The sequence below is a fragment of the Lepisma saccharinum genome, chromosome 3, assembly GCF_977018435.1.
Source record: "Lepisma saccharinum chromosome 3, izLepSacc3.1, whole genome shotgun sequence".
Taxonomy (NCBI): Eukaryota; Metazoa; Arthropoda; class Insecta; order Zygentoma; family Lepismatidae; genus Lepisma; species Lepisma saccharinum.
In genome coordinates, this window is record NC_139231.1 from 89,577,627 (window position 1) to 89,603,690 (window position 26,064).

General features: G+C 41.1%; 1 protein-coding gene across 3 annotated transcripts in view; it reads right to left on the bottom strand.

The window, feature by feature from the left end:
* Positions 1–26,064, bottom strand: part of pxb (putative Hedgehog signaling attenuator pxb) — a 412,264-nt gene that overhangs the window by 7,441 nt on the left and 378,759 nt on the right. For all 3 annotated transcript variants that reach the window (XM_083119000.1, XM_083119001.1, XM_083118999.1), the window contains exon 4: positions 8,405–8,567. In XM_083119000.1, coding sequence (XP_082975126.1) covers positions 8,405–8,567 — 163 coding nt within the window. The remainder of the gene's footprint in view (positions 1–8,404; positions 8,568–26,064) is intronic.

Consider the following 26,064-nt stretch of genomic DNA (forward strand, 5'->3'; position numbering starts at 1 on the left):
TAACGGGAAGGAAATAAACGTTAAAGGAACAAAACCTGGAACTGTGAAGCAAATACGGATAAATATAGTAGAAATTAATTAAAACTTTGGCAAATAAAAGCTTGAATGAAAGTGATTACATGTTTTCCCGTGAAGCAATTAAATTACGTTGTTGTTTCACACAATATAACCATAGCCTGGCTTTTGTACATGTGCAATTATGGCACACTGCTGCGTTCCTGTTTATAACGATGCTGTCTTCAGGAATGGCACGATGTATATTTTCTATTTTGCTCGTTATATGTCGCTTTTCTGCTTCTTTAAGGTAATTTGACGATGAAATTAATGAATGTAAAGTAAAGCTCCTATGCACCAAAAAATGCCGTGAACTCATAAGCACCACGCTCCGGCCGCCTTTACCCCTGGAGGTATCCGTTTATTCTAGGTTGGGTGAGCTCTAAAGTTGCTCCATGCAGGGCTGGAAATATTCCCATACGAAATCACCCGTCTCGGGAAGCGAACTCTGGTCTCCTGCGTGGAAGTCAGACGCCCTCCCGGACTGATGGACAGTCACAAAGTACCATCAGTGCCCAGCGGAACTTTGCGCTGCTGTGGTGGGAAGACATAATCAGCACGTAAGCTAATTGTCCACAACCGGTGTTGCTATCAAAAGTGTCACAACCCCCCCCCCCCCCCCCGGCCTCCCCGATGGCGCAGTGGTAGCGTCGTTGCCTAGTAATCATACCTGGTGGAGGCACATGGCACAGTGGTTCGGATCCCACTTTAAACCGTAGGTCCAGTCCCGATTAGCCTTACTGTGCATAAAGTGGACTTAAACACAAACTCAAACCAAACCAAACGAAGTGTCACAACCCGAATCCGCGTGCAAAAATGCTCATTTATTACGTCAGTTGCTTTTTGTCATAAGCAATAAACCCACTCAATTATGTATGTGCATTTCGATATATTTTTCTCCTTGAATTTAGGCGTTTAATGTGCTTATTGCAACACTGTTGTTTTACTATTCGTTGACAAGTTCACACACGTACTTTGTGTCCCGCCATTACCTCTTGCGCACTACGAAGAAGCAGTCTCGTACTTCTGAAAACCTTCCGGCTGATGCCAGTGTTGGAAAGAAAGTTCTATGGGAAATTCAAGGTACAATTTTAGGTGAAAAGTAAAATTATTGAAAAATATCCAAATTGCAGGTATATTTGAAGATCTACAGCTAACATATGAGATTCAAGACATTGCGAAATAAATTTTCCCTTTCCTTCCTCGCATAATCTATTTCCTCCAAAATGAATCATAATTAAATCTGAAATATGTCTTGGGAACAAACAGTACTGTCACATTATCAGATTTTAAAATTATTGTAAATAATACGGTTAGCGCAGTATATTTGGTACACACAATTTGTTATCGATAAATTTCATTTTCTGTTATGTTGCTTTCTTATTCTCATTCATTCAGTGGTAATATTTCTGCGAATTAATGTTTTCTATAGGTTTGTATGATATTATATTAATTGATGGAATTTTGTAATTGCAATGTGTTGGCTTGGGTTGTTGCAATATTGGCCTATAAGTCAAGAACTGGTAGAGTGTTACTATTTCCGTAACATCTCTGGCTGTTACGCGTTTGTAGCTTGTGAACGAGTCATCACTCCCGAAGCATCTAATCAAGAACTGAGCCACTAACGTCATTTCAACCCAGCACCTATCGCTAACACTCTTGATCCGCTTCGCGCTGTTGGTAGGCTCGCTAGCTAGAATTGTGCAGTCAGCTGGGGACGTTCCGAAAACAATCAGACTATACATCTAGATTATGAGACTTTAAAAAGCCCAAAGCAAAGCCTAAAAAACGGGCACCTGAGGCGTAAGATGCGGACACTGGTATGCAATCAATTTCGCTTAACGCCATTTAGTACGACAAGCATGTCGTGTCCACTTCCTGGCTTTAAAAAATCTTAGTCTTTGTTGCAACAACCTCATCTCGCGCAATGGCCGACGGTACACGGCCACCTCGGTAATGACCGTGTTGCGTGTCCCTATATAAAGCGTTCATTTTCACAGTGGTCGGGCCTTTCTTCTTCTTCTATTTACAGCGAGTTGCTTGCAAGTTCATTAACTCAGACGGGCTTTATTTTTTTTTTTAGCCCCTTTCGCTGCCGCGGTTGTCATCCCTCTACCGATGCTTCCACGAGCAGTTTGGGGTCGTCATCTCCCAGGTACGAACTTCCATCCCTCGCTAATAGCTTTCTTCTCCATCTCGTGGCCAAAAGGGAAAGTGGCAATTTCGTGAATGGGGGTGCAAGGTTCTAAACAAGTTGGAGCATCGGTTACGACGCCAGCGCAGTAAAAAGTCTAAGACCGCCAGTTTCAGCTGCCATCAACCGTAAAAAATGATATAATGCTGGGTCCAGGAACACACAGGACAGACACCTTATTGTTTCCTTCATTTCAGTCAACAGAAATTGTTAGTTTCGATCGAAACAAATTAGAGTTGTCATTATTGCATTATATAAATTATTGTATTTGTCTACAATGTAGTTGCTAAGAAACTGATCCTCGGAGCTGTTCTGACGCGGTGAGCTCGTGGGTGAGCGGTTGATACTTAGGTAGATAGGTGGTGGGCCCTTCTTGTTGCTGTCGCGATAAGGGTTCAAACCTTGAGGAAAGTTTGATTTGCTACTTAGGCTCTTCCACTTTTGGCTAATGGCGACAATGAGAATGAGTGATGATATGATGATTAAATTGATGACGGGACACTCACAAAGAACACCCATGCCTGCGTCGGGATTCCAATTCGGGACCCCTGGCGTCGTAGCGCTCTGTGATTGATTGATCTGGTGTTTTAAGGCTCGGCATGCGAATTGGCGGTTTTTTTTTCCAAATTTTCCTCTCCATTCAAAAAACCTCTTGGATATTTCAAAATACGAAAACTTCCATATGCTTAGTTTAATAGACTTACATAATTGCGAAAGTTTTCGTATTTTGAAATATCCAAGAGGTTTTTCGGAAAATTTGAAAACATTCGCCCACTCGAATGCCATAGGTCCGGCCGAGCCCTAAGTCTACTTTATGAACAGTAAGGCTAATCGGGACTGGACCTACAGTTTAAAGTGGATTCCGAACCACTATGTGCCTCCACCGGATATCGAACTCGGGACCCCTTATAGCGCTCTGTGCAAACCACTCATCCACGTCCATGGAGGTGGAATATAGTTTCTTTCCGGGTGCTACGAGGATCCTCATTGTCGCGACGAAGTTAGAAGCGTAGAGGGAAGACGCAAAAGTAGCTTGAATGCATCCTAATATAACGGCAACTTTTGTCAATTCAGTCCTGAGAGTTCTCCGATAATGTTAGCTCAGGAAACAAACGGGGCGTCGCTATCGACATCTATCCGCGGACAAATGAAACCGATTAGGACATCGGCCCGAAAAACAGCGTAAGTACTCCGGATGGAAACGAAAGAAAAGGAAAGTCATTGCTTTCCGTCAGACCAACTAATTGAAGCTCTCGACCACGTGGCCACATTTTGATGACGTCAGTTGATAAAATTATGCGGTCATTACTTTCATGGGAAACTGTCCTTAACGTGTCTACAAAGTAGCCTTAACATGGTCTGGAAAACGCGACAAAAAAATATTAGCATGTTATTTAAAGGAAGGTCGTTTTTCCAGAAAATATCTAAGATATTTACAAAGAGATACACGGAATTCCTACGTTTCTGGTGTCGTTGTTTGTGATGGGTCTCACACATGGCGCAGTGGTAGCGTTCTTGCCTTGTAATCAAGGGGTCCCGGGTTCGATACCCGGTGGAGGCACAAGTGGTTCGGATTCCGATTAGCCTTACTGAGCATAAAGTGGACTTAGAACAGCAACTCGTTGTTTGTGACGTCACTGACGCCAATGATCAAATGTATAAATATTACTTAAACTAAACTTAACTAATAAAATTACAAACTTTCGATTATTTGAATCACCATGATAGTAGTTTGGAGTCAAACGAAACTTCAGTCAATACCGCACCATCGTTACAATACTATTTTCTTCCAATTTACCATCATTATTTTTATCAAGACGCTTAGTTTTTATTTTCCAAGTTGTGAATTTTTTTGCGATCGATTTTTGTTAATGTAAAATGCAAACATGAGTTTTGTTCCTATCTTTTTAATCTATATAAAAATCATGGGGGATATGCTAGGTTAACGGAAGGAGCGTGAAATAGGAATTCCACCGCCGTACCAACCGGTGTACAATCACAGCACAGAACGGTTATTTTGATAAAATCCTGTTTCCCTACTGACTGCTTTGTGGAGGGGGAATTTTAACGTTGTCGGCTCTTGCAAAAGCGTTGGGCCTAATTGTTTCTTTGACCGCGAGTTCGCAGGTAAACGCAGCAACACAGGGTCACTGCTGTGTCCCCACACAGGTTCCTGGCCCGGGGGAACTGTAGTTTTCATTTCTGAATGCGGGTCTATTTCTCGGTTTCGCCCGAGGTAGCCTAACTGTTTTTCGGTTTCCGTTTTGCGATTTTGCACACGGGTGAGCAATTTTCGATTCCGGATCCAGGTATCCGAATTTCTGTTCTACCCTGAATTATTTTCAGGAACGAGGTATCCGATCGGAAAATTTTACCGGATATTTTCGGAAAGGGATAAAGCGAACCCGAAAATTTCTGGCCATCCGTAGCGTAAAATAGACTTCAAGTAGAAGAAAAGTATTTCCGGATACAAAAAAAGAAAAAGAAAATCACTGACCGACCGCAGAAATTGAATAAATGTTTTAAGTTACACATTAAAGGGCCATCCAACCCTCTTAGGACCAAACCTATGTTTGGTCCTGTCGTCCTTTTTATTTTTATTATACCCCGATTCGCATCAAGAGAGCGAGAGAAAGGTTCTCCGTCATTTGAGAGTCGAGGCACAGAGAAGGAGGGGGCGTTTTTTTGAGGGGGGAGGGAGAAGAGCAGAAGAGGAAGCACGGCGAAGTTACGCATGGCTGGCAGCATTTTGATTGTGCCTGGACCAAAAGTTACAATCCCTTTTAAAGATAACCGCTCCAAAAACTCACTTCTCTGTGCACCACTTTCAGGAAAAGCCAGCCATCACGCGCAAACCCATTCTTTTGTCAGCTGAATATTATTTTTGCATGTTTTCCCCCCTCTTCTCACCGTCTTTCGCTTTCATATTTTCCATTTTACCCTGCCATATGTGTGTGTACGCTTGGCACAAAAATTGTGCGTTTGACGTAACAGATTTCGCATTAGACGCACTGGTTCTCTTGTGCGAATTTATCTGTGCCGACGCAACGTGGAGAAGTGTCTTTAGTCGGGTAACTTTTTGACTGGCTCTGTTTCCAGAGATTTTTCATTGTCTCGAAATATCATTTACACGTCTTATTAAACAGGCGATTACATGTAGATGTCTTGCTGGTGATTTTCGAAGCACCGTAAAAATAAAAATCCTAAGCAGTCCGCAGGAATTATTCCACTCAAAGGAAGCAAGCATGAGCCCCACTCTACATTTCCTATATTTGTATACGTTTTCAAACTTTCTGTTTCTCAGTCTTTCTTTCTCTAGTTTCGCCTTTCTTCCTGCATTTTTTATGTTTTAGAGTATGTCTTTTTGCTCACTCTCGCTCATTCTTTCTCTACCCATCCATAACTTGTTGACGATTTATTTTACCACCTGCTCTCTTCCGCTTTCCTCTTATTATATTTCCTTCTATTCTCTAGCTTTTTATTTCTATCTGTCTCTTCCTCCCATTTTCTTGTGTCTTTAATTTATATCTTGAATTTATTATATTTCTCTTCCTCCTTTTGCCCACTATATTTCTCTCTATTGTATCTTTCTCTCTCTCTATCTCGTCCTTACCTTCTACATAAATAGGACGTCACGCAATTTTCAGTACAGGTATATCCAACACGGAACATAGCTTTTAATTTTGTTCCCTATCACCCCGCATTTAAAAAACACGGCTTCAATTTGAAATTCTGATATGCCTGCAATGAATATGTACAGGTCTTTCTTCCGACCTATTACCTTTCTAACATATAATCAGTGGCGTCTCGTGGCCTCAAATTTGGCCGGGGCTTATTTTTTAAAAAATTTAGAATATAATGACAATTCACATGAATTACAAAAAATAGGTATTTTTTTCTTCTAGATTACAAAACTGGTCTTACTTTTTTGAAAGAATTTAAAATGTAATGACAAATTACATGAATTACAAAAAAACGGGTATTTATCTTATTCTAAACTACAAAACTGGACTTATTTTTTTAAATAATTAAAAATATAATGACAATTCACATTACTACAAAAGAAACAGGTATTGTTGTGAAACATACCTTTCTACGAACGTTGACTGCTGTTCTTCTGCTCAGCAAATTTTGTTTTTACTTTTTCGGTGAAGTCCTCTATGTTTGAAATGTATTCTATCTCTATTGTAAGCAAGTGCCAAGGCATTTGGTCTGTCTTGTCCCATTGCATTTCTTAAGCAGGTTTTAATATGCTTCAATGTGCTAAAACATCGTTCAGATTCAGCTGTTGCCACTGGAGTTATTGGTTGGTTGGTTGATTTAAGTCCACTTTATGCACAATAAGGCTAATCGGGACTGGACCTACAGTTTAAAGTGGGATCCGAACCACTTGTGCCTCCGCCGGGTATCGAACCCGAGACCCCTTGATTACAAGGCGAAAACGCTACCACTGCGCCATCGGGGAGGCTCCACTGGAGTTATTACAACTACATGTATGTTTGTCATTTTTACTGTTTCTGAAAAGGTATCCTCTAAATAATTTTAAATAAAAAATGAATGCAATCTACTGATAGAGTTTATGTTTTTCAACTCTTCACTACAATAAAGAACACGAAGTTCCCTCTTTAGTTTTCCTTCTTCTATGAAGGGATAATAAATCTGGGAAGATGTCTCTGTTTAAAGATTGTTCTCTTTCATTATGGTCCTCGTAGAGCAAGTTCATGTCGACCACAGAATTTTAAGCAATCGATAATTCTATTTAATATATGACTATTTTTCCGGACAAATTCATTGTGTCTTGTAATTGACAGCCTATGTCCTTCATCAATTTGTGTTCGAACATCAACCCTGCCAAAATCACTCAAACATAGCGAATGAAAGCCACCAAAACACTACAGAACAACACGCGAGATCGAACGCGACGCAACGGGACTAGCCCCGAATCAACACTCAAATCCTTTGCATTCTCCCCTCCTCTCTCAGCTAGCATGTGACCTTCACTGTAGCGTAGGTGGGTGTAGGCCATGCCTTCGTTTGCGACGAGCCCCGGAAAACGATAATTGACATCAATGCCGCTAGGAGCGCTGTCGTATCCATTGCAACAGACGATGAATTTACGTGGGTAAAATTCGCCTTTTAAAAGACTGTGTGATAGTTATGCGTTATGGTGATTGATAATTACGTCAATACGTCCGTTTTTCTTTAGGGGCTAAGCCCCGGAAGCCCCAAGGGACGAGAAGCCACTGCATATAATACAATCGATGCCAGTGAAATTGAAGATACATGTATGAACTGTCGTTTTCTTCCTATATTCACTTTCCACCCAGAGACAGGATCTCCCTTGTCCTCTCCCTCCGGATGCCCATGTACAGTCAGAAGGTTGCCGTTGTTAGGGCCTTATTGAAATTTTTCAACTTATACCCTATCCTGATTTATTACAGATGCAAGTTAAAAGTCCAACAGCTGGAAACCGGACTGAGTGCTGACGAGTGTCAAAAGTGCACGAAATGGCGTTTGTGCTGCTTACAGGTCTCGTACTTTAAAATACTCCAAAGTTTCTGCACTTGACGAAGAGATGGTATCTCTGTGTCCAGTGCCCTTTCACTGAATGAAAGTACTCATATGATAACTGTCAAGGTCTTTAAGCAGACGACAGGTTACCCAGTTGCGGGAACTCCACCACAATAAACCTTCCGAGATATAAAGAATTATCAGTCAGAACGAATATGTATACGAAAGAGTTCCTACAAAATACTCATTTTACGAAGCCTGATTTCATGGTCGTCATGCGCATTTGGAAACATAATTAAGCGTATAAATTTTATTGTACAATTTTTTTCGGAGTATTAATATAATTCTAGGTCTCTTGTTCTACAATAGGCCACACTTCTATTTTTAACCATAAATGCCTAAAGCTAACTTTTCGACATTTAAAAAAAAAACTTCCTTGGATAGTCAGTTTACAACATATTATTTTTAAAAAAACTCCATTTACGTCTACATTGTTTGAAAAGTTCATGTCTTCAGTGCCTTTCATGGCACTGAAAGACCAACGAAAGTAATAATATTTAAATATCTAGTGAACATAAGCTAACTACAACTACCAATCCTTTTATAGATTAATCTCTAACCTTGACTCTGCTGCTTGGAACTTACCTCTATCGGCGGCGCTGTTTGTCCGGGAGGGCAGTGGTTAGGGATTGCGCGAGGATGGATATTCGTCAAATCCTCGTAGATGACGCCATTTCCGTTCGTGACGTCACAGCGATTTTGGGGCGACGTTTTACACGGGAGAAAGTTCTGCATCTTTCTCTTGTGTCTGAAAAGAAAGAAAAAGATAAACGCACGTTAGTATATACATAGTAGCGCATGCAAAAAATAAACAGGGAGACCATTACAAAATATCCATTAATAAATTCACTAGAAATTTATTAATTTTCATGATACATTATTTGCATTTCTTATTTTTTGTTTCAGATGAAGACATGTCCGCGTCTGAACATCAAGTTGGAAAAAAATCTAAGGTAAGTTATTGTTGTTTTCTGGCAGCGTTGCACTATTTCTATTGAAGCATTTAGAGTGTAGAGGTTGGATTTATAGTAAAGTTTAAAAGGGCACAATTATTTGCAGCTCCTTCGCCCAAATAAATTCAGAACTAATAAATACTAATAGGTACAATTTTACATGTAATCAACGAGGGATGCTCCGTGTTATTGCAATGATTCTGGTTGCTTTTGATTCTAGAGTGTATAAAATAGCTGATGTAACGGGTTTTCTTATAGTTGATTTTCCATCGTTCTTCTTTGAGTGGGCTAGTGCTTCAAACGTGGAGTGATTCTGTACGAAGAAGGGAAACTCAACGTACATCTGTTCCATTCCGCAGAATTAAAACAGCGCGGACGTAGGCCCATTTGTCACCCGCCAGAATTCCGAGTTTTCCCGCACGGTGGTGCTTTAAATTATTAAAGCGAAGAGGCAAAAGGAGGGAGACGAAGGAAAGAAAGAACGATAAATTATTGAACGAAACGGGGAGAGGATGTAGAAAAATAAAGGGAGGGAGGATACGTTTTGAAAGACGTGGCGCGGCGCTTGTTTCGCCTGTGCGTTCGTTTTAAGGTTACTTATTTTTTGATTTGACCTTGACATATTTTTTTTCTAGGTGGTAGCTTTCGCATAAATACATTTCTTTAAACATCCACCTTTACGTATTTTTATATTTATTTTGCAACATTTCAGAATTATGTAAATAATAAGTGACGACTTCTCTTTTCACACGATACCTTCCCATTTTGTTTCATTTACAGAAAATTCCTACTCGACCTCATGCAAGACCTACAATATTCTGATACGTGAAGCTAGTAGATGTTGCGCTCAATTATAATTATACAGCGGGGAAATTTCGAGAAGTTCCTGAATAAGCGGCATCCTTCTGCAGAGCAAGAGAATTGGCAATAAGAGCTTACTTTCTGAACATCTCATTCGTGCCTTATGTACAACTCCAGCGCGAGTCTATGATTCTGATTTGCAATGCGTACTCCTAGCTTTGCAACCTTCATGCGCATGCGCAGTAGTTTACAGCGCATGTCTTCTAGCAGGTTCCTATCCTTATAGGATCGCACGCGGCGACGCCGTGGGCGATAACCTTTAGAATAACCTGCAGACTTCTGGTACGGAAATTCCCGCTTCGGTTCCGCGCGTTTCCCTGTACTGGACTGGGCGTTACACAATTTGATTTCAGTAGAAACAGACAACAGAAATTCTGTTGCTTTCTGTTGCAGCATTAAGTTTAGTCTACACCAGAGAACATCATACCGAGTAAATAGATATTTGTTTTTCTCTAGTTATACTTCTCACGTAACAAGAGTATCTTCTCTCTATCTGAAATTTAATCCGCGCAACCTCTTCCACTTTTACCCTTTCGTGTTGTTTTTCCAATAATCATCTCAATGCGATTACACCCAACGGATAATTATGATATGTCCTGCTACATTCACATTAGGTTTGATTCGCTGGTTTAACAATCAGCCGTGAAATGCGGTTCGGGACACACACGGACACTGGCGCCATCTCGCGAGAACATTTTCCGTAATGGCGACGAGCGCTTAAGGGTCGTTCCAATGCTAAAAGCAGCTTGTTTAGCGCAGCATATGTTGCCAACAACAACTCTTTTGCTCCCCCTCGCCCCAGAAAAGCACAACGAGGCAGAATGCATTGTGGGAGCAATTCCCCAACAAGCAGCACAACACCCAGCCCAGGACATTTTGCGAAACAACTTTCGAGTTCCGAAAACCGCAGAAGTTTCCCGCCATATGCTCGCTGACAGGATACCAGCTTACCGTTTGCATTGCACAACGTGCATGAAAGAGAGAGAGAGAGAGATAGAGAGAAGGGCCCTCCCAGGTTTTATTTCACGCCGGACAAATGCAAGCTTTGCAGGCTGTGTGCGGTTTTCGACGCGTATATGCAAGAACCAATTCTATTCCCGTTTGTAGTCTGCGTAAGTGGCTAGTTTGCTTTGCAGTTTGTCGGAAAGATGGAAACCCCCAACTAAGCTTCTTTGGTCTGGAGGTGGATACTTTGACCTTTGCGAATCACTAGCACGGCCAGGGAAACATAATAACTGCCGTTGTTGTGTTTTTTACTCAGATAGACTAATCGGGACTGGCCCTACAGTTTAAAGTGAGAAACGAATCACTGTGCTGTGTGTCTCCGACGGGAATCAAACCCGATATCCCTTTAATACCAGGAAACAGAGTCCGTTGTTATGGACTAATTATAATATCTCAAAGTTCCTGCAATTTATATTCCTTTTAGCAGACAGGTAAATGGTAAAAATCAACAAGTAATACACGATACAAGGCTAGCCCCCCTTTTCCCTTAGGTGCTTAATATTAAAGAAAATAAACTCAAATGTATCTTCGGAGCAAATGTCAAGTCAAGTTTCCCTGATTACAGCAATTTTTCCAATTAAAATACATTTGCAAACCTCCGCTTAATGCTGCAATGTAGTTTTAACCTTGTATACAGAACACTTTTTGATTGGGAATATGGAAGTAGGGGTTTCAGCAACGCCATGTTTTTAAGTAGAACAAACATTTGCCACAGCAAAATAATGTTTACATGTAGGTGCAACCCAGAATTTGAGGGGTGGGGGCAGTTGCTTGGGAAGGCCTCCATCTACAAAGGGGCTTGCACTATGAAGAAGAAAGGTTTTGAGAAAGGCTACAATATGAATACAATGGTACCAGTGATGGTACAAAATATAAGACACAACTAACTGGGCCTCCTTTTGTTGTTACTACCCTGGATTTAAAAAATGCTGGTCTCCATGTTTGAGGAATATAAAGTCCCCCGCATGTACAGTCACAGGCAATAAAAATGGGACACCTAGATACTGAAATACTCGCTTATCTGTAAGGCGTCATGTGTGTTGCATAACTCTACGGCAGTCTTAGAAGCTGCCATTGAAAATTTGCTATTAAAATCGACTTATCGTCCTAGTTAGGCATCACACACAACGCTTTTCACGGAAGCGAGTTTTTCAGGATATAGGTGTCCCATTTTTATTGCCGGTGACTGTACAAACAATCATAGTATTTAATGTTATCTTACCTTTCCAGATTTTAGATCCCCTTTAACGTTTTAGCCATGCGTCTATTTTTCACGTATGAGTATTTTCACATTTAATTTCAGCATTAAATACAACGGTCTCTTTATTTTTTCTTTCAGGACACACAAAGCACTAATTTCCACCCTGAAAGATGTATCAAGAACTGCAAAACAAGACTGCTATATTAACGTATTTTCTCGTTCCGTCACCCGGTTAAAAACTGTTCCGTTTCCCTAGTGACGTCTTTCTTCAGTGTTGCCAGGCCCATTAATATAAAGTATTAATGTTACGTTAGGAGGTCCAGCATAGAGTATGCTTTTTCTCTGTTAGCTTCATGCTACACTCATCATCTATCCACATGCTCAAATATGAATGTGATGTTCAAGTCCCTTTCGAATAACGAGTATACCCCCTACTGATAGTCGTGCGACTATTAAGCGTAAAGACGATCATATCTACAACCACGGTATGGATATCAGAGTATACGAGACATACTAACATATAACTTCCGCTGAAGGTCCAACCTAATTGACGGAAGGTTATTTGGTTAGCGATTGCCGTGGAGAATTAATGGACAATTGGGAGCCATTTGTAACAGTCAACCAAACCAAAGGAACAATGGGTCTGGCGCTTCTAATAGGCCGGTTTCTGTGGTTTCGCTTGCACCAATTAAAAACAGTAAACAGAGTGATGGATGATTCTTTGTTTCTCGTTCTGTCAGATCCGAAAGCTATGATGAAGTTGTAATGCATCCACTTGCACGTTCCAAATCCGTTGGACACGAGAGAGTAGCGCGGGTCGAACCCAGGATAACTTCACATACATCTTCCTTCTTTGGGCTATTTATAGACTTGGCACAGTCAAAATTATCCGTTCCATCTATTTCCAGTTTTTCTTCCGTATTCTCTCTAATTCTTTATCATTCTTATCATGTCTGTCTTTGTCTAATTTCCCTCTTTCCACCCCTCCTATAAAAACAAAAGTAAACATTGAGAGTGAAAAAGAAAAGCTCAAATCAATACAATTCCTACATCATCGAAATATGCAATAGTACTGCGTGACGGCGTTGGGGCAGGAGCCAAAGCCCTCCCCCTCCCCCCATACACTATGGTTCCCCTACAAGCAAAAAATATGCTCGTTTAGCCTAAATGAACATTTTTGTATGGTATTCAGTGGTACATAAAGTGGAGCCCCCAGAAATGACCCCCCCCCCCCCTAATTTCTTATGGCGCTGCCACTTGTAAGACGACACCCTGACTTTGACGTAAAACCAACCAGATATATATGGGTAATTCCCATAAGGACAATGAAGAAACACTTTTCTGACATTGCTGCTGTACTTGCTCCCCTTCACCCTGACGGGTATGGTGCGGGACACATCCAGCTGCTAATAGTCACTAAAACTAAATTCTATGAGCTCTAAACCTGGCCCTCCTGACCTAACCACATATGCATCATTAGAACATTGTTACGTTAGGGGGGCCAGGTTTAGGGCTCTTAGAAGTTAGTTTTAGTGACCGTTAGCAATTGGATGTGCCCCGCACCAGACCCTCCTCCTGGCAAGAAATCTGAACCAGCACTCGGAGGCCTGCAGGAATTCTTCGATTATTTGGATCAATCATTTCAGGCACTATGAGCGAGCCGTGTAGAAGAGAGAATACCTTTTGAATCAGGTTCCAGACGTATGCCACCATGATCCCCTTCCCCCAGTGCAGTCTTTAAGGTAGAAGAAGACACCGCAGCAGTCTTGATTCAGTTTGCATTATTATTTTGTTACTTTGATTCATGATTTTTTAAGTTCATATAATGTGCCAAAATATAACAAGACTGGCTTTCGTGAATTTATCCCTTGTGGATCTCAGAGTATTAAATATATATTTTGTTACAATAATCCGCGCCCGTTCGTAATTACATTCAGTAAATTAAAATATCAACAAAGATTATGAAACGACAATTTATGGGTAGTTCCATAATTTTCAAAACAATGGCATCCATAAAGTCCATTCAAAAGAACACCTATTTGTGGTATAAATCCAAAATTTTAGTCATTGAATTTGTTGAGCGTGGGCACAGGAATTTTCAGCTGTTGCTGTCACTGATCTAAGTCGATGCAAACACGGTGTTTTTGATCCCAGCTCTATCGAGGAATGAGCACAAAAACCACCAGCATTCTTGGCCCGCCCTTCGGCTTATTAACGCGAATGGAACATCACCATTTTCACTCCCAGCGGGAGCCAAACAAACGTCGTTTCCGAGAAAAATCCGCAATTAACATCACGAAACCATCAATCTTGTGGAAATGAGTCAAATTAAACGGGAGACGAGAAAAAAAAAAACGAAAGCAACTAGTAACCTGATATAGCCTCCATTTTTGGGACAAGAAAAATCACGACAAGAGAGTCATTTTACTTGCGTTTCAAATAATTGGTCATTAGCTCCTCTCGTACCCGAGCACGAGAGTTATAAGTTGAAGGCGATTGGTTATATAATATACAATAAATGTCCAGTTGCAAGGGGTAGAAAAAAAAGTGAAGATCAATCCTGGGTTGTCCTTGGGGAAAATAAGCTTGCATTGTTACCTCGGGGTAGCAAAAACCGGTACTTTGAGAATTTCCAGAGATACAGCGGAGCCACGCGTTCATGTCTGAAGTCGGCAGCTCACCCACCTGTCGTGGCACACGTGTTTGGTCGATTATCTGAATCGTTTTTGGCTTCCACCTAAAACAAAATGAAAAAGAGGAGATCGTAAAACGTTATCTTTTTCCTCTCTCTCTAGCGAGGCATGTGGCTAGCAGTCTCCTTTGCTTATGTTTTCGGAAGTGGGAACCGAGCAATAAAAGTAGAAATGATGCAGTAAAACTATCAGCAGCAGGGAAAGGGACTTCTTGTAAATTGGATCCCTTCCAGGAGGAACTTGGTGTACGTAACTATTGCAATGGCCGTCCTCCTCCAAGTTTGCTTTAAGGGGGGGGGGAGAGGCTCCTAGGTCCACGCTCTCTCTCTATGTGGGTTAATCGTGTTACGGAGGCAAAATCAAGAAGGTGGAAAACGCTCCTTGTTTGTTGCTGAAAACAAGCGAGTTTTGGAGGAAGTTTCGGGAGCAACTGCGAGTTTGGAGGTGCACTTTGTGTGTGCACGGTGGATGCTTCTACGGTTTACGAAACGGAAATGTGTGTACTGGATATTTAGGAGGCAGCATACTGACCTTTATTGCTTCTTCGAAGAAGAGATAAGGAGTGATTCTCCTGCAGTACCGCCTTGCTATAGCTATCTCTCCGTGATAAATAATCCTTTATTTTTGCAAGAACTTTCGGTCCTTCTCAGGGCCATCCGGCGTGATGTTTCCATCACGGTGCTAAGCTCACGCAGTATGCAGTCAGATATAATTGGATCATTTGTCATTATTATTTTTGAACATTTTTTCAGCAATACCACCCTTTTCGAAAAACCAAAAGACGATTTTTCTCAATCCAAGATAAAAAATACAACTATTTTCATAAGAAAATGTACCCATATTAATATTCATTGCTGTATTAAACATACCAAACCTTAAAACTTAAAAAATAACATTACAGTTATCCATTTGATGATTTACAAATTGTTTGCAAAATATATATTAATAATGTTGTAAGCACTGGCTTGCTTCTTGGGGGGGGGGGGGAGGGAATAGCGTTTTAAACTGCTCTTTGGTCCTGCTTCCGACGATTAAAAAAGAATGGAAAGAGGAGAAATATAGCAGAGCCTCTTAGGGAATTCCTCGACACGTCGCTAGCCCTAAGTTATAACTTCAATATATTGCTTGTTAGCGAGCGAGACGCTGATTTTGTGGCCAAAATATTCAGTAAATGCAATAAATTTAAAGATATTGACTTCCTGTTTTTATAGTACGTAGGCACTTCGGATGACTGGTCGGATATTTCATTTGAACTAAATCGGTCAGCGGGACGAAATTTTTTTTTTCTATGCTTCAGGCTCTCCAACTTGGCAAATAATTTTGGGGTAGTACTTGGACCACAATTTGGTAATAAAACAGTGAACTACGTATAGTACGCAGATTAGGAGGGGAACAAGACATCATTTGTTTACCACGCGAACATCAATGAGCTGAAAATGTCACAGCAGGCAGATGCCTCGGCAGAGTGGTCTGGTGTTGCATTTGAGTGAATCGATCACTTTAGAACTGATTTTTTTTGGTATTGTTTTGAATTTTTGCATGTAAAGTTAGTACACTGAAAAAAGCATGTTAACTATATAAACTGATGTAATGCTTGTGTAAATAGCTTAATGTCATTGTTGTATGACACAGTAACGGTAAGGCGTTACCTTCGAAAGCAAAGTAAACGCGTCTTTACTTTTAGTAACTTATCCCGATTCTGATATCAGCTAGTACGTTGCCTCAGTGCATCAATATATTTGGTACACTCACTTTTTGTGTTCGGTTAATGCAAAGCTTTTAGGACCTGCGGCACTCTTCAGTAGAGAAAAAAACGCATCCCTTTTCGTGGTTTGACACTCCCTTGATGTGCTCCACTCGCCCTCGCTGTCCCAAAGGTCACGTCAGGCGTCGCCAAAGTTCGGAGTTCGAGGGACTTCGCTGCCCCCTCGTGTCCGGCGGTGAAATATTAGAGCAACAGCGTTATCAAGCTAAAAGTAGTGCGGAGGGTCTTTTCGCTTTTGTCTTCGATATTGGCGCAGGGGAGGTCAGCTGGGGGCGAGCCAGAAGACGACAAAGCTAAACAATGGGGGATGACGAACAGGGAGATGAAAACAAAAACGGCTTTCGTGATTAATTTCTGTGTCAGTGTTTCCAGCTCAGGATACGAAGAACTCGCTGTTTTCTGGTGGTGCTGGGGAAGTGGATATTAACAACAGTAAAGTATACCACACTGAATATTATGACGAAATTTGGGGTTGTAAGGGTTGGGGCGGAGAGAGAAAGCAGTTATATTTGCAGGGATACAGTTAATCAAGAGGGCATGTGACTCCATAAAAATTACCATATTTGCCTACTACATATACCGGGTGGTCCAAAAGTCCCGGAACGGTCACATATCGTGAGAGATACACATCGAATCGGAAAACGAAAAAATACGTGTTTAATAAGTGAAAGAAAGCTATTCAATGATATCACACTTGATTCCCCAACCCCGCCCCCTCCTAGCTCAATTAGGAACGGAGATATTGGGATTTACCATATACTCTATTGAAAGGTCTTGACGAGCAGATTCCGAATCTCTCTTCTTTTTTTTTTTAATCGCCATATCTCCGTTCTTCATTGAGCTAAGACGATGGTTGATAGCTCGTTGGACTCGGAATGAAGTCCTCTTTCCGATTCTATAATACAAAACGGAGGTTTCCATTTAAAATTTTACAGTTGCCCCCGCCCCACCCCCAGGGGGCGGGGGTGGGGAATCAAGTGTGATATCATTGAATAGCTTTCTTTCACTTATTAAACACGTATTTTTTCGTTTTCCAATTCGATGTGTATTTCTCACGATATGTGATCGTTCCGGGACTTTTGGACCACCCGGTATGTAATATCTTAAGACCTGCAAGTAAATAATGACGGAAGCAGCATTGTTTAATTGTGATTAGTAATAGTTGGAACAAAATGTGCAATTTAATGCATAAACACTTTACAGATGCATAGATATAAGTATGATATCCTAAAACTGGCAAGCAGGTCTCTCCCAGAACGTAATAATAATAAAAATAATAATAATACTAATAATATAATAATAATTAGTGTAGCACTCAAGCTTACACCAACGAACTGGCTCCCGCTCTCAAAAGTTCCTAGCTACGGCTATGAAGGCCATTCAATGTGTTCCCTTCCTAAGTCGTGTTTCCTCCTGCCAATGGGATTTTGATGTCGTTCATATTTATTTCTGAAAAATCACACACTTATCTATCTATGCCAATTTTAAATATTTTTTTTTAGATAATCCACTTGTGATAAAAAGGATAAATGGCGCCTATGGGTGCTGAAAACAAAAAAGTAAAAATCAAGTGGCTGCGTAACAGGTGAGCTACTCAAAAGAAATGAACGGACATGGGTTGGTCAACAGTAACGCCACGCGGATTACAATGACTCACCTATCATGCACCCATTTTTTATACAAAAGTGTTTTTGTATCAGATTCGAAGTCTTCTTGAAGAGGGAGACTGAGTACATCGGGAGATTAGTGTGGGAGTCTGCAGACCGTGTAAGGCTCTGTATGGGGCTACTGTTCCCACGCCCGTCCGACCAACTTGGAATTGAATAGGTTCCTTCGCGTGTGAAAAAGACAAGTAAACACACAAGAAGAAAAAAGTAGCCAAAAAAATAATGTCAATCTTCTTTCCGAAACTTATTCTCGTCCATCCAATCTTCAAATTAGCATCAAGGAACTTAAATTACACCTTGCAGGGAAAGAAATTAGGCATCAGACAGACGTCGCGTGAGACCTAATGTGCACGCAAATGCCCTCACGCACTTCATTCTGCTCTTTCTGTGTCTCTCGAGTACAAACGGAGATTTAGGAAACACGATTCAAATTTACATTTCATTGTATGTAAACTCGGGTCCTTTGGCGTGATGTAAAATTAATATATCACTCCGTAATCAGGTGGATAGAAATTCTTCGTTATATAGTCGGATAACAGATGGCAGGCAATGCAAGAAATGAAACTTGAAACATTTTATTGTAATTTGGTGCATTGGGAACATGAAAGCGTTACAGAATTAAACGTTCTGAAATAATGTTTTAATGTTTCCATCCGCACTGGTAAAACTCTACGTGTAAGTTTCCTGTAAAATAGATACAATTTTAAACATTCGTGAAATGATAATGAATTTTCTTTCAGATGTGTTAGCATGTCGACCCACAACGCCAGGGGTCAGTAATTAGAGATGGATTACTCACTGAACTCTCAAGCCTAAATATTATCTATTTTATTTGGGGGGGGGGGACAGGAAAAGGTTTATGAAGTCCTTGCCTTGACTCATTCTCACGAAACAGGTAGGTAGGTTCTGGGGTTTTCTCAGAGTTGACACCTTCCTGGAGATAAGGCCTGCCCGTAAAGGTTTATAAAACCCAGGCCAGGTGCCCTGGTTGTGAATCCTGGCCTAAGCATGGGTATTCTTTGTGAGCGTCCCTCTATCAATTTCATATCGTCACTCATCCCGAATCGTTGCTATTAGCCAAAAGTGGCATAAAAGAGACGCTAAATAAAAGTCAAATCTTCCAGATGTGCTTATTTGTTCACGTCTGCACCAATGGGTAATCCGCTAAGATATTTTAAGAAGGCGTAACTAGCTCTAATTTAATTACGTCCTATTTTTCTTGTAAACATTACAAACCATTCGGCACTTTTTAAATGCAGCCTTCCTGACGTAATTAATTGAAATATATCGCTGTTTCTGAAACCTAGACAACGCGTTTCTACGTTTGTACACGGCTGAATAGATTTAGTCGAAAGATCAAGCCGTTAGCAACACTGTTCACAGTAACAAGGTTGAGGAGGTCTGGTATTACTGAGCCACTACATATTGTTTGAGAGGTCATCCAGTTTCATATACTTGACCGAGTAGCGAGAACAAGGGGAAGATAACGCTAGCGAACTGCGACTAGTGGTGGAGGGAACAAAAGGTATTGAGTTAGCCAAAGGAGGCATTCGGAGAGAATAGCCTCTTCTCGCCACGAATGCCATTGTTATTCAGGATGGACATTGTGCAGCGTGGTGAGGTGGTTTCCTTGAGATGGGGTTCAGGTGACGTCGAAGGCTGGATTTGCCTGCTGGAGAAAGGCAACACATCCACCGGCTTTGCAAATGTACAAGTATCATTTAATGATGATTCAAGTGTCATACCGGTAGCTGAGGATCCTTCCGGGACAAGACATTTCGCGAAGAGACCGACAAGTGGCAGGCGACCCTAAGGTTTGTTTCAAGTTCATTTTGTGCTCCGATAAGCTTATTTGGATTCATTCTACTTACAGTTTAAGATGGGGTTCGGCACACTGGGCAATGTGCCCGGAATTCGAAACTCTAGACTTTGTATCCAAGATTCTCACCCCATTTGATTTTGATTTGATTTGATTTGAATTTAAAATTTTGGGAGCGTCAGCACTTAGGCTATTTTGCTCCCTTCACATTATACGGGGGCCAGCCCCTTACCATTACATATAACAACTCTAACGTTGCTTTAAAAATCTTAAAATGTTCTGACTTCTGTTAAAAGCTGAGGCTGTAAACGGGCACTCAGCACACACAAAGACAAAAAACAGGACACTACAAACAAAATTATACTGGCCATGCGGCCAGTCGCCAGAGCCTCGTTAGTCTTCAGTCCAGGGTGTACTAACGTGGAAGTGAGGTTGACATTTGGGTGTACTACGTGGAAGGTCACCCCTTACACCCCATTTGAGAATGAGAATATAAGTATGTGAGAATTTTACCAATATAAAAATACCCTTGCTGTGCGACTTACTCAGACATTCAAATATTGCCTACAGTTTTTTCAATAAGTATTACACCTATTATCTGGTAACTTGAGACGAGATCGATGTACGTTTCCTTCGATTTTGACTTTTTTCATTTGATTTGGTGTTTTAAGTCCACGTTATGCACGGGACTGGGCCTGGACCTACAGTTTAAAGTGGGATCCGAACCATTATGTGCCTCCACCGGGTATCGAACCCGAGACTCCTTAATTATAAAACGACGCCATGGGGTAGGCCGCAATGCACGTTTCCTTCGAGACCGAGACGAGAACGAGATAAGCATTTGCAACTCTAAACAATAGATACTGTATCAAGTGACAAGGTTTAATCAAGAACTCTCCGATTTGTAATGTTATAATTCAGTATTTTTCGTCTCACAGAAATTTAGCAATTCGTGAAATCACACTATTTTTTCAGAGCGTAGTGATATTTTCACTTTGTTATAAAATCGTCCTGGGTTCGTTGTTCCCGGGTTACACTTCTGTGTTTCGGGCCTCACTATAAAGTGTAGGTCCGGTGCGAAGAAGCCAAAAATTTCCCATTTGACGAAATTAGCTTGGCTTCCCATTCAACTACGGGTAAGTTGATACAGATAGATATCCTGGATAAATAAAGGACATTGCAGCCCAAACAGTTTAATACAATAAAATGAACTAAATTTAGAATCATTTTCTAGGACACTGTGTCTCTTCCCACTTGAAGCAGAGGATCTAATCAAAAACGATCGAATAAATTTAGAGATAGGACCATGCTTGCAGTGCAAGATGATGACTACAGCAAGTTCATCATCACCTGAGACAAGTAGCTCGTCGCCTCTGTGGCTTGAGTGAGTTGAGTGGTCGACTCATAACATCCTTACTGAAGGCTTCGGGTAAGACAGGGTCTACTCCATGACGTGCTGGATAATACAACACAGGGAGTCCCGGATACGATATCTGCTGGAGTAACATAGTGGTTCGGATTGCCACTTCAAACTGCAGGTCCAGTCCTTATTAGCCTATCTGAACATAAAGTGACTTTATAAATGAAAGAGAGAGAAGTTTCAGGTTCGAGTCCGTGCCTGAGCATTTTATTATAATTATTATTCATCCTCGTCGTAGTGATAAGCCTAAAGAGGAAGAAAGGCGATGTGAAACATGAAAAATGCAAGCTCCTGTCGGGAATTCTATACTGAAACGCACAGAAGAAAATTGCAGTTGTACTGGATATCTGTCTTTTGGTAGATAAGCCAGATAGTGGTAAAAGCGAAGAGCCGATAGACGATAGAAGGTTCTTTTATCAGGTTAGGGTGTAAGTTGCAAGGATTTCCCAGTAAATCCCTTACAACGGCACTTTTTTGTTTTGTTTTGTTTTCTGGCTGTAGCTGTCCTTCAGTAACTAACGCGTTAACATTGTTGACTTTACATTACCGACTCCTGTCCTCCATCCAGCAGTATGTCTTCCAGTCTTGAATTATTCCCCAGCAGAGGCGTACACATCCTTTCTTCCAATTACTCGAGGGGACAGGAACTCCCTCTCTACCTTCAGCTCGCAGCACCGCGTCCCAAATCACCCTCTGGTTTTACGGCGGGGCCTCTGGGACAGGTGGCCCGGCAGGTGGATGGGGCCTCATTTAGCGAGCGATTCAGCATCGTCTGTTTCCGTGCGAGCGTCTACATATTCATGAGTCTCTTGCGAGATGACAACGACGCTGAAACATCGTGTCGCGGTGGGTGGTTTCCACTGGATTCTGCCCGTAATGGCTGCAGTCCCTAAATGCGCAGAACAGGAAATCGCCTGTAACTTTGGACGCACGGGGAGAAAACACGCGCTTCTTTTTTTGCCCGAGGATGACAAACGGAACACAATGCCTCGTCATCAACATTGAAATCTGCTGGCAAGCAACGGTGGTATTGTGCTCGAGTTGCTTGTGAGCAGAAGCTAATATGGTAAATATTTAACGTGATAAATTTCACTAATGTGGGAACAAACATGCCCCAAATTCACGTTCGGGTTCTGTTCTCAGACGAAACTGAACACAAGAGAAATTTCGGAAATTCCTTTCGGCACATTTGGATATTTTCAAGCCTTATGATCTACTTGGTGGAATTTTAAGGCGTATTTACAAAAGCCTGCAAACTATTTTATTAAAAACTTTAATTTTGTATGATTTATAGTTGCTGAATTTCTATTCTCTCATCAGCAGAACAATTTTCACTTTCTTACTTTATAATTAATTTCTAATGCTGAAAATTATTGATGAGTAGGTCTAATACAAGGAAATAACTATGGCAATTAAAATTCTCAGTCGGGAGGGAATTTTCGTGCTGGGGACAATTTGAGAAAAAGAGGGGTATTTTGACTTCCCCTTTGAATTTGAACACTACATAAGAGGAAAAATAATGTTCGGAATTTGTTCTCGTTCAGGGTTTCAGATTATTTTCATATCAGATTATAAAAGCAGTTCCCTTCACCCTGAAAACATACTCTAAATGCAGAGGGATGGAAAAGAAATGCCGATCTGCGTGGCGGAGTGGTTAACACAGCGCGCTACGACGTCAAAGGTTCCGGTTTCGAATCCCACCCCGGCATAGGTGTTCTTTGTGAGTGTTTTTCATGAATTTCATAATATCATCACTTATCCTCATCGTCTCGATTAGCCAAGTGGCAGAAAAGCGGGGCTAAATAACAAAAATCAAATCAAGAAATGCCGGGATTACGAAAAAGATACTACACAAAAACAGTTCAGTATAGTAAAATGATGCAAGAGTTAACATCTGGCGAAATGTTTTTATGGAAGTGATGCGACTTCCCAGATCCGAATCCCTTATCAAGGTCTGCCATGTGTTACATATAAACACATCGAAAGCTACTATGGAAAGACAAAATCTGCAAAGTTCTATGTGTTTAACAGTTTTCAAGTAATACGTTCCCCCCTCCCTAAATATGGCATTTTTTTCGATTACCGTACATATAAAAACAATCCTATATGCACAAAATTAATTTTTGAAAATATGTTTTAGATAGCCTATGCTCAAATGTTTGGTTCTTTCCAAAATCCCCAATCTGAATATTGATCACTAGTAAAATGTAATCTTCCTTGTTTACCCACAGGCCACCAAACATCGTCCTCGATGAGAAATCAATAAATAACTCCTCAAAATGTCACACACAAATGGCAGCACTGAAGAAAAACCGTAACAAATTTCTCTTCGTGATTGCGCCGAAGATTAAATATCTCTAATGGAAACAATTAAGGCAATTCTACTTCGATATATGGCCCATACAGAAAACGATTTTCAAATCTAAACATGCAACATGCTCTGGAAGAATTCAATTTTGCCTGCGGACCAAGAAGAAAGAAAAAAAGGCCGTGCCGCATTTTATTCCTAACCCGAAGCTGTTTATGACCTTTCGACTTGTGTGCTTTTTCACCCAATAACCATTTGCTCGCCATATTTCTTTCCTGCAGATTCAGTTGCGATGGGTTAATGAATTCGGCTGGCTTCCCCACGCGTTCAAGAATTGTGCTTTAATAACTTTTCAAGAACGTTGTTGTCTGCAGTAATCCAGGAGCCAGACAAAAGTCATCAGGGGAGCCTTCCACTAACTAATTGCTCTCATCAAGAAGCAAACAAAATATTTTTCTTTTGTGACATGTCCAGGAAAAGGTGTTAATGATCAAAAAATGAAGGAAAAACTTTTTATCAGTATCCTCGAGGCCACACACAGTTCTTTGTATTCTCTGTCTGCTGTAAGAACGAAGCCATTGTAAACAAATACACGTGGCTTCTGGGAAATCCTATTGGTTGTTCGAATGGAATCTTGCGCGTAGGAATATAGTGGATGTGATAAAGCCATACTCACTCAATTGCCTTGTAATCAAGGGGTCCCGGGTTCGATACCCGGTGGAGGCACAAGTGGTTCGGATCCCACTTTAAACTGTAGGTCCAGTCCCGATTAGCCTTACTGTGCATAAAGTGGACTTAAAACAGCAACTCAAACAAACATACTCACTCAATGTAGTTATGGGACCTTTATGAGCTGAACAACTACGCCCAATATATTCGTGGGCAAGATAACACCGGAAACAAATCATAGGAAGGAACTGTTTCTTAGAAATCACGTGGTTTTGTTTACGTTAACTGCGTTCTTACATGGATAAAAAATATGTACAAATTGATGGGCTGGGATGTGATGGGGTCGCCGGGTATTTTCACTTGCTAGATTCGAGTACCCCGGGCAACGAAAGTAAATTTTTATCCCTGACGGCGATTATTTTATCCTCCTCATCCAATAGCCCCGTCTGGTTCTAGTCTCTGTACTCGCGCGTCTGGTTGGTTACACGGTGCAACACCGACTCTTCTACGTCTAGTAGTGTATTTGGTGTCTGCACCGTTTGTACTGCGTTCTGGAGCGGTGTAATGTGTGCTGTATGATCACGTGGTGCGTAATAAGTAATGAAACTAAGGTTTAAAGCAGCAGACAGGCATTTGTTGATTCTTCTGAACTTCAACGTCTACTTGGTTCAACGTCATTTCCTTCCACCAGTCTGACACCGGAATACACCTGCACTACACCTAGTGTCAAAAAGCGCGGTGAACTAGACGAGGCAATTGCAATACATCTGGAACAGCAAAAGTTCCAAGGGTTCGATACCCAGTGGGTCACATTTTGTGCTTAAGTTCTAACTACAAACTGTAGGTCCAGTCCCGACCAGCCTCTTCTAGGCAGCACGAAGTATACACATGCGCGAGTACTGTTTTGCATACACTATAAAAAGTGGATTGGATAAATGACGGTCCAAGACCTTCGATTACTGCTACCATTCAACCACGTTTCTTTCTTTCTTTCTTTTTTTTATTTTGTGGTGTCTGTAATAGGTTCCTCACATGTGAGTTTTATCGAAAGTACTGCCAAATTATGTGTGGGAGGAGGCTATTACTTTGATGTTATGAAGTAAGATGACTTTCGAGATTCAACTAATTTACATATCCTGTACACACAGGAAACGTAAAATATGTGCAGAATTGGCTCTTTATGTGAAGGAGCCCAACATAAATAATCCATAGCCGGAAGCAAAAGCGTGTTAAGTGCGTGTTTGTGTGTGGCCGCCTTCTTCAATATGTCCATGCCGACGTCTCCGGTGACGTCTACCCCAGGAGCATCCCTTGTGGCCAACAGGTGCTGCAGCTCACCTGTTACTCTAAAGGAACAGCAGGAATGGACTCCCATTAACTTTCCCTGGAATGTGACACCTGTGAAAAGCATGGAGGCAAGAATTGCTGGTAGTCTCTCCACCATATCTTCGTGGATTGAGACATTGCATACTTGATGATGTTTCTAACGAGGTTGTAGAATTTTCACAAATTATCCGTGTTGTCGTGCATGCATGCAAAACAACTTCATTCTTATATGAATGTTACATGTAGATTTTTACATATATGTCTCGAAAAGAGTCTGCAATGTGATAACGATATTTGCAAATTTCCCTGCACCGAGGTAGATTACCCTTAATGTAGCAACACTGCGTGAAAGTTGCGAGATTGGGCGAAATAGTTGTCACAGACTACGATGCCCACAAATTCTCATTGTTATGTTCGCAGTTGAGGCGCAAAAGAGAAACTCATAAGCGCAGCATTATTACAGTCATTTGAGAACTGTATCTGCGGCTACATTTCCTTGTCATTAGCACTAATAGGATTCTGAACCAATCCGGTGAACATGTGAGTGAGACTTGGGCA